The sequence below is a fragment of the Canis lupus genome, chromosome 11, assembly GCF_003254725.2.
Source record: "Canis lupus dingo isolate Sandy chromosome 11, ASM325472v2, whole genome shotgun sequence".
Lineage (NCBI taxonomy): Eukaryota > Metazoa > Chordata > Mammalia > Carnivora > Canidae > Canis > Canis lupus.
The window spans coordinates 34,654,482-34,668,098 of NC_064253.1; the positions used below are offsets into that span (position 1 = coordinate 34,654,482).

The 13,617-nt window shown below is 35.3% G+C and overlaps 1 protein-coding gene across 9 annotated transcripts in view; it reads right to left on the reverse strand.

Annotated features, from left to right (window-relative positions):
- The window catches only part of FREM1 (FRAS1 related extracellular matrix 1), a 165,157-nt gene that overhangs the window by 67,801 nt on the left and 83,739 nt on the right, over positions 1-13,617 (reverse strand). For all 9 annotated transcript variants that reach the window (XR_003130303.3, XR_004803580.2, XM_025433445.3 and 6 more), the window contains exons 18-20: positions 12,819-13,004; positions 6,278-6,474; positions 2,006-2,228 (exon numbers count right to left, since the gene is read on the reverse strand). Coding sequence is in view for 7 of the 9 variants with exons in the window: in XM_025433445.3 (XP_025289230.3) it covers positions 2,006-2,228; positions 6,278-6,474; positions 12,819-13,004 (606 nt within the window). In the remaining 2 variants the exon portion in view is untranslated. The remainder of the gene's footprint in view (positions 1-2,005; positions 2,229-6,277; positions 6,475-12,818; positions 13,005-13,617) is intronic.

Genomic DNA, 13,617 nt, shown 5'->3' on the forward strand with positions numbered 1-13,617 from the left:
CATAGATGGTCAATAAATACAAAAGTTTGGTAAATCTTACTCATAATCTAAAAATTTCAAATTAAGATAACAGTGAAAGACTGTTATTGACTATCAAACATGCAAAAGTTTTAAAAAATATCCTCTCTTGATTAGGAAAATAGGCATGCCCATGTATATCATGCAATGGCAATTTTCCCCTAAAAATATTATAAATGGTCACCTTTTTTTTACCAAGTAATTTCATTATAAAAATTTATGCCAAAAAATTCTAAGAGATATGGTCTAAGATTTACATTACAAAAACATATGCAAAATACGTTTATGTATAACCTGTAATATCAAGAAATGAAAAGCTATCTGCACATTTAAAAATAGAAGATATATAAAATTACAGTGTAGTTCTCCTATACAATGAAAAGCTAGTTATTACAAACCATCTTTTCAATTAGCATCTAAAAGGTAAGAAGTTTATTATAGTTGATAAGAAAAAAACATTACATAATGTGGTGGCAGTTTTATAAGTTCTGTATGTTTGGCATGGGAGGATGTATGTGAGAATATATTAAAGTTTTTTAAAAAATGTAACCATAAATGAATCAAAAATAAAATGAAGACAAAAATCTAATCTCTGAGAATGTTACCAAGCTATTGACCAAAGTATTAATTTATGTAAACCATTTTTTCTTCAAAATCATTGTATATTGCAAACTTTACCAATATGCATGCTTATTAACCAAATAATATAATATTTAAATAATAATATCCAATTAAAAGCAGGCTTTCTTGAGAGTAAAATTTGATTATTCATTTTCCATTGTCAAATTTGAAAAAAAATAACCACTGTAAAAACATATTGTATTATTTGATACACACGGTTGTTGATTCGGTAATATCATCTCTTAAGCCCCAGAATTTCTTTCTTTGCAATTGATAAAAACTGAGAAATATATGAATTAACTTTTCAAATTCAAACGTGCCAGGACACTGTACAACTATTACAAAATAAACTTTGGGGCAGAGAGCTTGCCCTGGCTGGGGAATGGAAAAATTTAAAAAGTGCTGAACCAGTGCTGGATGGAGCCAGCATGGGAAAGAGATGGTCTAGAAAGCCTGGTGTAGGGGGAGGCTCCACGGGGAGGTCAGAAGTTACCTGGTTCTGAAGGCATGGTGTTGGTTAGCCTAGCAAACAGGGTTCAGATTGGGGAAACAATATGTGAAGGCAGGAAGGAGAGTGAAAGTAGGCAGTGATTCTAGAACCACCCTTTTCTCCTACGTCTAAAAGTATGTTTATATTTGGAAAATGGGATAAAATTGATTTTTTAAAAAGAGTAATTAAAAAATAATTCAGGCTGCTATTCCAATGTGTCACTTCCTTAAAGAACAAATTATCTCCACAGAGAATAATGAGCTATTATATGTGGTTCTATATTTGTTTCAAACATAGAAATTTTGGCCGACAAATCTCTTCAAATTTAGGTTCCATGATCTCAGTAGTTTTAAAAAGGAATTTTTTATTACAACATGAAAAAGTTGGAGCTAAAATACCCCAAATCACAAATGCACAAATGTCATTTTCTTTAAAGATTTATTTATTTCCTTGAGAGAGAGGGAGAGCATGAGCAGGGGAAGGGGTAGAGGGAGAGGAAAGAGAGAATCTCAAGCCGACTCCCCACTGAGCATGGAGCCCAATGTAGGGCGCAATCCCACAACCACAAGATCATGACCTGAGACAAAATCAAGGGTCAGACACTTACTGACTGAGCCATCCCAGTGCCCCACAAATATCATTTTTAGTGATGCTCCCAAAGTGAAAGAAAACATATCTCCTTTTCAACTACCCACTATCTCTAAGGCTTCATGCCCTATATTAACCCAGAGCCCAGAGAAAACCCTTGAGGGATAAATGAATAAAGCAGTTGAATGCTATTTCTTCACTTCCTATATATAAGATTTATTATTATCTTTTATGGACAACATTATTAAATCAACAAAAATAAATGAATATAAATAGAACATAATCTACCTTTCTTGAGAAGTTCCAAGGAAAAGTTCTGAACAAGTTCGTGCTTCTGGCCAGGGTTGACAGACTGCTTATTTTGAGGAAAGTCTTTGCTAAACACCCTGTTGATGAGGAGGCCATGGCGTGGTTTATGAGTGATGCTGAACAGCAAGGGGTCTTTGGGAACATCCAGGTCAGCTGCATTGATGGTGGAGGATTCCAGTTCTTTCATCTGACCCTCACACACCTAAGCAAAAGCAAGTCAGAAAGTCAGTTGTGTAGAACTAAAATTTGTCTTTCTTTTAGCAAATTGCTCAAAAGAAATAAGTTTAAGATATCCTACTGCAAATTTTCTCTGAAATTTATGTGTAATGAGTCATAAAAAGAAATAGCTTGTTTAACATGAGCTTAGAAGAAAAGGATAAATCTATTAATCTCTCTCAGGTTTTCTCTGAAGATTTCAAAGCAGTTTATTCATTACCATTAAGGACACACACACACACCTTTTTTCCTGATAATTCAAAAATCAGGGGAAAAGCAATCAAAAGAATGCTTGCTTTCCGGAAGTCAAGAGTTCAACTGTAAAACTAAATGTAGACCCTTCACCTTCAGATCCTAATCTGTTATTTTAACTTCCTGAACCATGTTGCTTTCACAATTCTCTTTTCTGCATTAGAAATGGTACGAATGTGTGTTCTGTGCACCAGGGGTATTTTATGTTTCTATTTTGCCATTGCAGGAAAACCTTCTGTATTTCAATTGTAATCAACAATAATTGAGAAGGATGCTTCTGGATACATAATAGTGTTTAGTTTAATTCTGGGTCCCGCACCTCTCCACAGTCCTTATGCCTCAATTTTCCTGAAATAACTCCTCCCACCCCTATCCCCCACCTCAGGTTTTATAATCCTTTAAGGACAAAGAGAACTGACTATTTTCATTTCGGGTGGGATCTAGCCATTTATAACTTGACATGGTACTTAGCTGTCTCAATCTTTTTCTCATGGCAAGAATAAAGAGAACAAAGAAATACTTGTTTCCTCTTTTGAAACATAGCAAGATTTAAACAATCAGAGTGTATACACTTAACAGATGCTTATCGGTAATCTGCAATGCACTGGGTCTCATGCTGTGGGGAATAAGAAGATTCTAAAGAATCAAAGTCAGATGAAACCATGAAGGCCTGTCCATCAATAATTATAATGCAAGGAAGAAAATTATTTAGGGCTACTAAATATAGACAAACAAGAAGTGCAAAAGGGTGGAGAAGACCAGAGATGTCTTCATGGTAGAGTGGGCATGTAGCCTTAAAGGATACATATTGGTTAGATTTGTGAAAATGCCCTTTCTCTGCAGCCTCTCTTACTGAGACAGCCTTCCTGCTACCAGTGTCTAGTGAAGTGAAGAAGAATCACTTGCCATTCTGATACTTGGGCTAAAATGATGCTGGTTTCTTGTATCTTAGTCCTTACTGAGGACTAAGATGGCATCATAATTTAATGTGCAATGATGTAATTGTGAAATCATCTTTGATGGTGACTTGCCTTTTTCTCCAAGAATTTTAATAAAGCAACCTAAAATATCAAGCTTTTCAATCAAGCTTAGGACTTGGGCTCACTATATATATGGCTTTCTTATTTAGAAAATGGTAAATTACTTTACAATATAACTGGGACATTTCATTGGAAAAATTGGGATTCTTTTTTGCACAATGAATCTATTGAGATCACAAATGAAAGGTTTAGATCAATATACACAAAATGCAGCAACTCACTAGAAGAGCAGTTTGAAATGGATTATAATATCTTAAACTAAAACCTCATCGTTTTTTGCAAGTTGCAGCCCAACTTGATGGAAGCTCAACTGTCTACAAGAAATACACTTTTCCCCAAAAAAGCTAAATATGACTATTTTTAAAATCATTTAAAGATGAAAGTCAGCTCTGCCAGTAATACATGGGCCTCCATATTTGTTACTCTTCAACAGCTTCCCTAAGGAGTGAACAGGTAATATAAGTATGATTACTTTCCAAGAAGAGCAAGGGACAATTTCCCAGTGGCCTAATTATTTCAGAAACTCCAACTCTTGATAGATGCGTGACAATAGAGGTAGGTATAGAAGACTCATTTGTAGAGTTTTTCCTCTCTCTCGTAATTACTGAAGTGCTCTCTAGAGAAACTCATGTGCCAACAGAAGAGGAAGTATAGGAGCTGGCTCTTAAATCTCTTCATGAGATGACTCTCATATACCATGAAGAGACAGTAGAAAATTCAGATCAAATGAAGCCTTTTGTATTTAGAATTTGATAATATTTAGTGACAAATAAGACTAGATAATGGTTTCAAAATAGATAATATTTGCTTTGGTAAATGTCCGAAAAAAGATGCCCAACATAACAGCAATAATACAAACAGTACCTATTTATTAAGGGTCTAGTATGAGCCTGACGACATTGATCATCATAGGTACCCCTTAAGGATTTGATACACAGTTTGCAGATAAGGAAACAGAAAGATAGAGAGAAATAATTTATCCAGGACCCTACAACCAGTAAACGGCAGCACCCAAGTCCCTCTTACTCCAAAGCCTATGCTGATCCGTTTAACCAAGATTTGTGGTACACATGTCTTAATTAATCATATGTAAAAAATAGAATTGTTTTAAAAGATTATTATGCTGATATGAAAAGGTTTCCAATATATTTAAATAGATTTTTTAAAAAAGATTTTACTTATTTATTCATGAGAGACACAGAAAGACAGTGAGGCAGAGACAAAACACAGGCAGAGGGAGAAGCAGGCTCCATGCAGGGAGCCTGATGTGGGACTCGATCCCGGGACTCCAGGATCACGCCCTGGGCTGAAGGCAGGCACTAAATCACTGAGCCACCCACGGATTCCCTAATTAGATTTTTTAAAAGCAGAATAGTAGGCATAATAGGATCCCTGATTTATAAGTAAATACAGAAAAATTGCATATATATTATACACACACACACATACACACAAATCACTGGCATGTGCACAAGTTATTTTTGAAGAATTACTAAAACTCAATCAATGGGAGTGGCTGTAGGTAGAGGCTACAGAAGAGAGAGACTGCCATATTTCATTGCATATGTTTTTCACTATTCTAAATTGCATGACCATGTATTTTTATTATTATACTTTTATTTTATTTTATACTTTATTTATTCAGGAGAGAGAGAGAGAGAGGCAGACACAGGCAGAGGGAGAAGCAGGCTCCATACAAGGAGCCCGACATGGGACTCAATCCCAGATCTCCAGGATCAGGCTCTGGGGCTGAAGGCGGGGCTAAGCCCCTGAGCCACCCAGGCTGCCCATATTATTACATTTTTAAAGACAGTATAAAAATAGCTTTTAGAAAACAGCTACATAAAAATATGCTTTAATACATGTGAATTAGGACAACGGGTGTTATCTGAGAAGTGATATCATGGCCATTTTAACTATCTGAATTTTTAAATAAAACAAACATCATAGAAAGATAGCTTTAAAACTACATAAAAAATGATTCAAATTGAATTTTTTCATTCCATATATCTTTATAAATAGCTATATAAAGGGGTGCACAGGTGGTTTCTTGCTTTCGGGTCAGGCCCTGATCTCAGAGTAGTGAGATGGAGCCCTGTGTCAGGCTCCAAGCTCAGCAGAGTCTGATTGAGGATTCTCTCCCTGCCTCTCTCCCTCTGCCTCTCCCACTCATATTCTCTCTCTCTCTCTCTCTCTCTCTCCTTTTCTAGCAAAATAAATAAATCTTTTAAAAAGTAGCTATATAAAAAGATGCCTTATATATGTGAATTAAGAGTCCTTTGGTTAAGAGGCCATGCTATGGAATCAAACTGCCTGGGTGCAAATCCCCTATGTACCATTCCCTATATGCCACTTATTTCCAAGTTCTGTGATCTTGGGCCAATAAATTAACCTCATTGTGCCTCATTTTTTTTTTTTAGCTACTAAAAGGCATAATAATACCATCATCCTAAAAACCTTGTAAGTACTAAAAACAAGCACATGTAAAGGACTTGAAATAGTACCTACAACCTAGTAAGTACTCCATCCTATATATATGCAACTTAATTGCATCCATGCAATTCTATATGTTAGCACTTATAATCATACCATCATTATTATTAGGATAATATTTTTCAAGTAATTGCATTATATAATATAGATTACTGCTCTCCCCATTCCTTATCAACTTAATGTATTAAGTGCATAATAAAATCAGAAAATGATAAAAAAAAGAAATGGAAAATTCTGTTATCTTTCTTACAGTAATATTCTGCACTACAAAGTCAGGAGCTTCATCATTCATGGGGTTGATTATAATGTAAAATGGTATCTCCAAGGAGCGTTGCTTCCCATCTGTGACATACATCATGAACTGGTCAGCCGTCGGTTCCATCCTTAGATGCCTAGCCTGCACATAGTTAATGTGCAAAGCCTTCATGTCTCTCCACGGGAACGAAGCTAGAGCACATCAACAGGGAGCAGGTAAATAAGAAAAACATTTTTTCCCAAGCAACTGGCTCTTAATCCTTAACCCAATAGCCTATTTCTCAGAAAAGCAAATAAGATATCATCACGGCTGACTTCAGAATTAGGTATCAGGAGCTGCTATAATGTCTGTCAGCCATCAACATAAAAACAGATATCCATAAACCATAAGGAAGGAATAAAATTTGCATGGAGAACAGAAGGCCGATAACTGCTAAGCAGGATGTGTAGGGACTTCATGACTGTTCTTTATATAGTTGGAACGAATGTAAGAGAGACCTTCCCTTGATTAAAACCACTGCTCCTATATGAAGAATTCTTATAATACTTGAATAAGAAAGAGACTATCTCTTTCATGTAAACGCAAAACAAGAGTCAGTCAATCACTTGCCTAATTGATGTCAAGCAACAGGTTGGATTGAATGGAATTAGCTGTTTTGGTATTTTGACATTACCTTAAATCAAAAGAGAAAAATGCTCTAGGTTGAGCATTAGGTCGCAGGCCAAATTGCATACCTTTAATGCAATAAATCTCTTCTCCCAGCTTTACTGAGATATAACGGACATATGACATTGTAAGTTTAAGTTTTACAATGTCATGATTTGATATACACATACTATAAAATGTTACAATAAGTTTAGTTAACACATCATTCACTTCATGTGATTACCATTTTGTTGTTGTCATAGTGAGAACATTAAAACTCTACTTTCAAATCACCTTTCAAGTATATAATAGAGTATTAACTATAGTCACCATGCTGTACCTCAAATCCCTGGATTTTACATAAATTTGCACCTTTTAACCAACATCTCTCCATTTCCCCCACCCTTCAGCCCCTGGTAACCACTATTCTACTGTTTCTTTGAGTTTAATGGTCTTAGATTCCACATATAAGTGAGATCATATGGTATTTGTCTTTCCCTAATGTATTTCACTTAGCATAATGCCCGCAAGGTCCATGTGTGTTGTTGAGAATGACAGGATTTCCTTCTTGTTACAGCAGAATACTATTCTATTATGTGTTTAGATCACATTTTCTTTAAAAAAAAAAAAAAGATTTTATTTATTTATTCATGAGAGATAGAGAGAGAGGCAGAGACACAGGCAGAGGGAGAAGAAGGCTCCATGCAGGGAGCCCGACGTGGGACTCGATCCCAGGTCTCCAGGATCAGGCCCTGGGCTGAAGGCAGTGCTAAACCGCTCAGCCACTTGGGCTGCCCCAAGATCACATTTTCTTTATCCATTCATCCATCACTGATCACTTAGGTTGTTTTCATGTGTTGGCTATTGTGAATAATGTTGCAATGAACATGGGAGTATAGATATCTCTTTGATACCCCATTTTCATTTCCTTTCGATATATACCCAGAAATGGAATTGCTGGATCACATGGCAGTTCCATTCTTAATTTTTTGAGAAATCTCCATAGTGGCTGTACTAATTTACATTCCTACCAACAGTGCACAAGTGTTACCTTTCTCCACATCCTCACCATCATTTGTTATCTCTTGTCTTTTTGATAAAAGCTATTCTAACAGGTGGGAGGTGACGTCTCATTGTGGTTTAGACTGACATTTCCCTGATGATGAGTGATGCTGAGCACATTTTCGCATACTTGTTTGCCATTTGTCTGTCTTCTTCGGAGAGATGTCTACTCAAGTCTTCTGCCCATTTTAAAATCAGATTATTTGGGCTCCTTTGCTATTGAGTTGCCTGAGTACCTTATACATTTTAGGCATAAATCCCTTATCAGATATATGGCGTACAAATATTTTCTCCCATTCTGCAGGTTGCCTTTCCATTTTGTTGAATGTTTCTTTTGCTCTGCAGAAGTCTGTTAGTTTGATGTGGTCTTTCTTTGTTGATTTTTGCATTTGTTGCCTTTGCTTTTGGTGTTGAATCCAAAAAAACATTGCCAAACCCTATGTCAAGGAACTTACCACGTATGTTTTCTTCTAGGAGTTTTACAATCTCAGGTTTGAAGTCTTTAATCTATTTTGAGATAATTTTTTGTACAGTGTAAGTCATTGGTTGGTCATTTTCATTCCTTTGTGTGTGGCTGTCCAATTTTCCCAACACCATTTATTGTCCTTTTCCCAGTGTATATTCTTGGCTCCTTTGATGTAAATTAAATGACCAAATATGAGTCGTTTTACTTCTGAGTTCTCTATACTGTTCTATTGATCTATGTGCCTGTTTTTATGTCAATGCCATCCTGTTTTGATCACTATAGCTTTGTAATTCAGTTTGAAATCAGAAAACATGATGACTTCAGCTTTGTTCTTTCTCAAAATTGCTTTGGCAATTTAAGATCTTTTGTGGTTCAAAAGACTTTTAGGATCGATTGTTCTACTTCTGTGAAAAATGTCATTTGAATTTTGGTAGTGACTGCCTTGAATCTATAGATGGCTTTGGGTAGTATGGACTTTTTAACAACATTAACACTTTCAATTCATGAATATATCTTTCCATTTGTTTATGCCTTTTACAATTTCTTCCATCAGGATATCAACTCTGTCTTAAAGTTTTTGGTGTATAAGTCTTTCAGTTTCTTGGTTAAACTTATTCCTAAGCATTTTATTGTTTTCTATGCTATTGTAAATGAAATTGTTTTCTTTATTTCTTTTTCAGATAGTTCATCATTGATGTATAGAATACAACTGATCTTTTTCTGTTGATTTTGTATCCTTTTTTTTTTAATTTTTTTTATTTATTTATGATAGTCACACACCCAGAGAGAGAGAGAGAGAGGCAGAGACATGGGCAGAGGGAGAAGCAGGCTCCACGCACCGGGAGCCCGACGTGGGATTCGATCCCGGGTCTCCAGGATCGCGCCCTGGGCCAAAGGCAGGCGCCAAACCACTGCGCCACCCAGGGATCCCTGATTTTGTATCCTAAAACTACTTAATTTGCTGAGTTGTTCTAACAGGTTTTTGGTAAAATCTTTAAAAATTTTCCATATAATATCATTCACAAACAGAGCCAATTTTACTTCTCCCTTTTATTTTGATGCTTTTTATTTCTTTTTCTTGCCTAATTACTCTGGCTGGGACTTTCAGTACTATGTTGAATAGGAACAGTAAGCATGGGCACACTTGTTTTGGTCATCTTAGAAAGTTTTTAACCTTTCACTGCTAAGTATGATGCTAGTTGTGAATTTATCACATACGGCCTTTATTATGTTTAGGTATGTTCCTTCTATACCCAATTTGTTGAGAGTTTTTATCATAAAACATTGTTGAATTTTATCAAATGCCTTTTCAGCATCTATAGAGATCATCATAGAATTTGTATCTTCCTATCAATTTGGTGTATCATATTTATTGCTTTGCATATGTTGACTATCCTTACTATCTTAGGTATAATTTCCTTTTGATCATGGTGTATGATTCTTTTAATGTGCTACTGAATTCAGTTTGTTAATATTTTGGGAGAAATTTTTACATCTATATTCTTCAGGGATATTGTTGGTTTGTGGTTTTTTTAATGGTATCCTTACCTGGTTTTGGTATCAGGGTAATGCTGGTCTTATAAAATGAGTTTGGGAGTTTTCCCTTCTATTCAATTTTTTGCAAGAATTTGAGAATACTGTTAATTTTTCTTTAAAATTTTGATAGAACCTGTAAAAATATCTGGTTCTGGGATTTTCTTTGTTAGGTTGTTTTGGATTACTGATTAAATCTCTTTATTTGTTATCAGTCTTTTCAAGGTTTCTAGTTCTTCATGATTCAGACTTGGTAGGTTGTCTGTTCCTAGGAATTAATCTTTTTCTTTTAGGTTGTCTAATTTGTTGATGTATAATTGTTCATAGTAGTCTCTTTACGATCCTTTGTATATCTGTGGTATCAGCTGTAATATCTCTTCTTTCATTTCAAATTTTATTTGAGTTGTCTCTGTTTCATGGTAAGTCTAGGTGAAGGTTTGCTTTTGCTTTTGAGGTTTTGTTTATGCTTCTGAAAGACCATGTCCTAGTTTCATTAATCTTTTCTATTGTTTTTTTAATCTCTATTTCACTTACTTTTACCATAATCTTTGTTGTCTCCTTCTTTCTGCCAACTTTGGACTTATTTTGTTCTTTTTATTTTTAAAGATTTTTTAAAAGATTGTATTTATTTATTCATGAAAGACAGAGAGAGAGAGAGAGGCAGAGACACAGGCAGAGGGAGAAGCAGGCTCCATGCAGGGAACGAACCCGATGCAGGACTCGATCCTAGGACTCCAGGATCATGCCCTGGGCCGAAGGCAGGCGCTAAACTGTTGAGTCACCCAGGCGTCCCGACTTATTTTGTTTATATTTTTCTAGTTCTTTGAGTTATAAAGTTAAGTTGTTTATTTGAGTTGTTGTTTTTTGTTTTTTTTTTTAATTTAAGTACTTATCACTATAAACTTCCCTTTTAACACTGCTTTTGCTGAATTTCAGATATTTTGGTGTGTTGTGCTTGCATTTTGTTTCAAAATTTTTAAAATTTCTTTTTCCCAGTTTTATTAAGAAATAATTGGCATACATCACTGTGTAGAGCATGATGGTTTGGTTTACATGTATTGTGAAATGATTGCCACAAAGGTTTTGCTAACATCCGTCTTCTCATATAGATACAATTAAAAGAGAAAGAAAAAAAAGAAAAAAAATTTCCCTTGTGATCAGAACTCAGGACTTGTAGAAAATTTCATCTTTGACCCATTCATTGGTTGTTCAGCAGTATCTTAATTTACACATATTTGTGAATTTTCTACTTTTCCTCCTTTTATTGATTTTAATTTCATACTATTATGGTCAGAAAAAATATTTGGTATGATTTCAATCTTTTAAAATTTGCTAAGACTTGTTTTGTGACACTTCATATAATCTATCCTGGAGAATGTTCCATACATGCTTGAGAAAACTGTGTATTATGCTTCTGTTGGATGGAATGTACTACTGTATTTGTCCACTGGGTTCATTTGGTCTAATGTACAGTTTAATTCCACTGTTTCCCTATTGATTTTCTGTCCAGATGATCTATCCATTGTTGAAAGTAGAGTACTGAAGTCCCCTACTATTACTGCATTATTGCCATTACTTCCTTCAGATCTGTTGGTATATTTTTAAATATAGGGTGCTCCAGTGTTGTATGCACATAAATTTACAATTATTATATTCACTTGATGAAATGACCCCTTTATCATTTTACAGTGACCTTTGTCTCTTGTTTCAGTTTTGACTGAAGGTCTATTTTATCGGTTATAAGTACCCCTTCTCTCTATTGGTTTCCATTTGCATGGAATATTGTTTCCATCCCTTCATTTTGAGCCTGTGTGCCCTTGAAGCTGAAGTTAGTCTCTTGTAGGCAGCATGTAGTTGGATCTTTTTTTTCCTATGCAGTCAGTCATTCTATTAGTGCAATTAATCGTAAAACTAGCCTCTCTCATATTTAAACTGGATATGCCTCAAAGGTACTTAAAGAATAGTTTAGTTCATTTATTTCTAAAGTGTTGTCTTTGAATAAATAAATGGTGTTGTATTTGAATAGTTTTGGTTTTGATGTCTGTTTTTGTTTTGGTTGTTATTGCCTGAAATACAAGAGCTATTTAAATATCTGATACACAGGGCTCCTGGATGGCTCGGTTGGTTAAGAGTCTGCCTTCGGCTTGGGTCATGATCCGGGGGTCCTGGCATCGAGCCCCACACTGGGTCCCTGCTCAGTGGTGAGTCTGTTTCTTCCTCTCCTGCTCCACTTGCTTGTGTTCTTTCTTTCTCTCTAGCTCTGAACTCTCTCAAATAAATAAATAAAATCTTTAAAAATAAAAATAAATATCTGAGACACATTTTAGTTTCAAAATTAAAGCCATCACCTTCAACATTTCAGGCTCTCTCTCTGTTACACCCATGATACATGTCCTAATCTTTTCTACCAATGTCTATTAAAAATGCTAAAAGATTGAGAGAAGGAGACTTATGAGCTCCCACCAGATTTGATAGAATAAATCTATCAAAGATAAATCCAACTTCAAGATAAATCTAAATTCTATTACAGTATTTCGTGTTGCAATGAAGGTCTTTTAAAACATTCTTTCTTCCATATTTATTCTTAGAGTTTTCATAAGTGAAATCTCCACTTATTTTGAAGTAACTCACATACATGGGGCAATTCAAATTGAAAATCAAAATGAGAAACAATAATATTCAAAAGTATCCACTATAATAATAATAATATCTTGAGTGTACATAATGTTTTGAACATTTTTAAGTTCCTACCCAGCCATTGAGCATGATCTGGCCAGTGAGATCTGTAGACATAGGTGGGTTATCTCTGGTCACAAAGTAATGACTTACCTATGCTTATGCCCATATTGCTTTTTTCAAAACCTGCAGAAGGAAGTGTGTTTTCAAGGTAGCCAAACTGGGGAGGAGAAACCAAAACAAATTCCAAGTCATCTGTTGCAGTGTCAGGGTCAGTGGCGGACAAATGGTTAATGGTAACGGCTGCGGAGAAACCCTCATCTACCACAAACATGGTACCTGCATGCAAATAATAACGCAATTATGACTTAGCGTGAAATCCTCTAATCAGAATAGTGAAGACAAAAGGGAGTGATTGCAATTCCAATTCAGAGAAGCCTCCCATATGCAAATATACTTCCATGGGAGTTGTTCATTTCCTTTGGCATAATTTCTCCTTACAGTGAAAATATTCGGGGGTAATGGGTGGAATTTAATTTGACTTGTGGAATTATATTTTTTTTCTTGGACAAGCAAGCCAAACAATAATGGAAAGACAGCAGAAATACTAAATGCTCTAGTACAGCCCTTTAGTCATTCTCAAGGAACTCTGATTTCCCTTGTGTGTCTATAGAAGTGACAAATGAAAATAAGAACTGCCAAACTGTTTTAATGATAAGCCACTAAATGTAGTTTATGTACTCCTCAAGATCAGTTGTTACCTCTGTTTGTCAGAGCGTTAATTGCCTGCGAGCTATTATGAATTGCTCATAACGAACATTTTTTCATGCCTTGGTGCTTAATTATTCTGCAGGGATAATGCTTCCTTTCCAGAACATTGCTTGGGAGATAGTTTGCAAATTACAATAACATCCATACATATGCTTGTATTTTTTTTCTAAGAGACAAAACA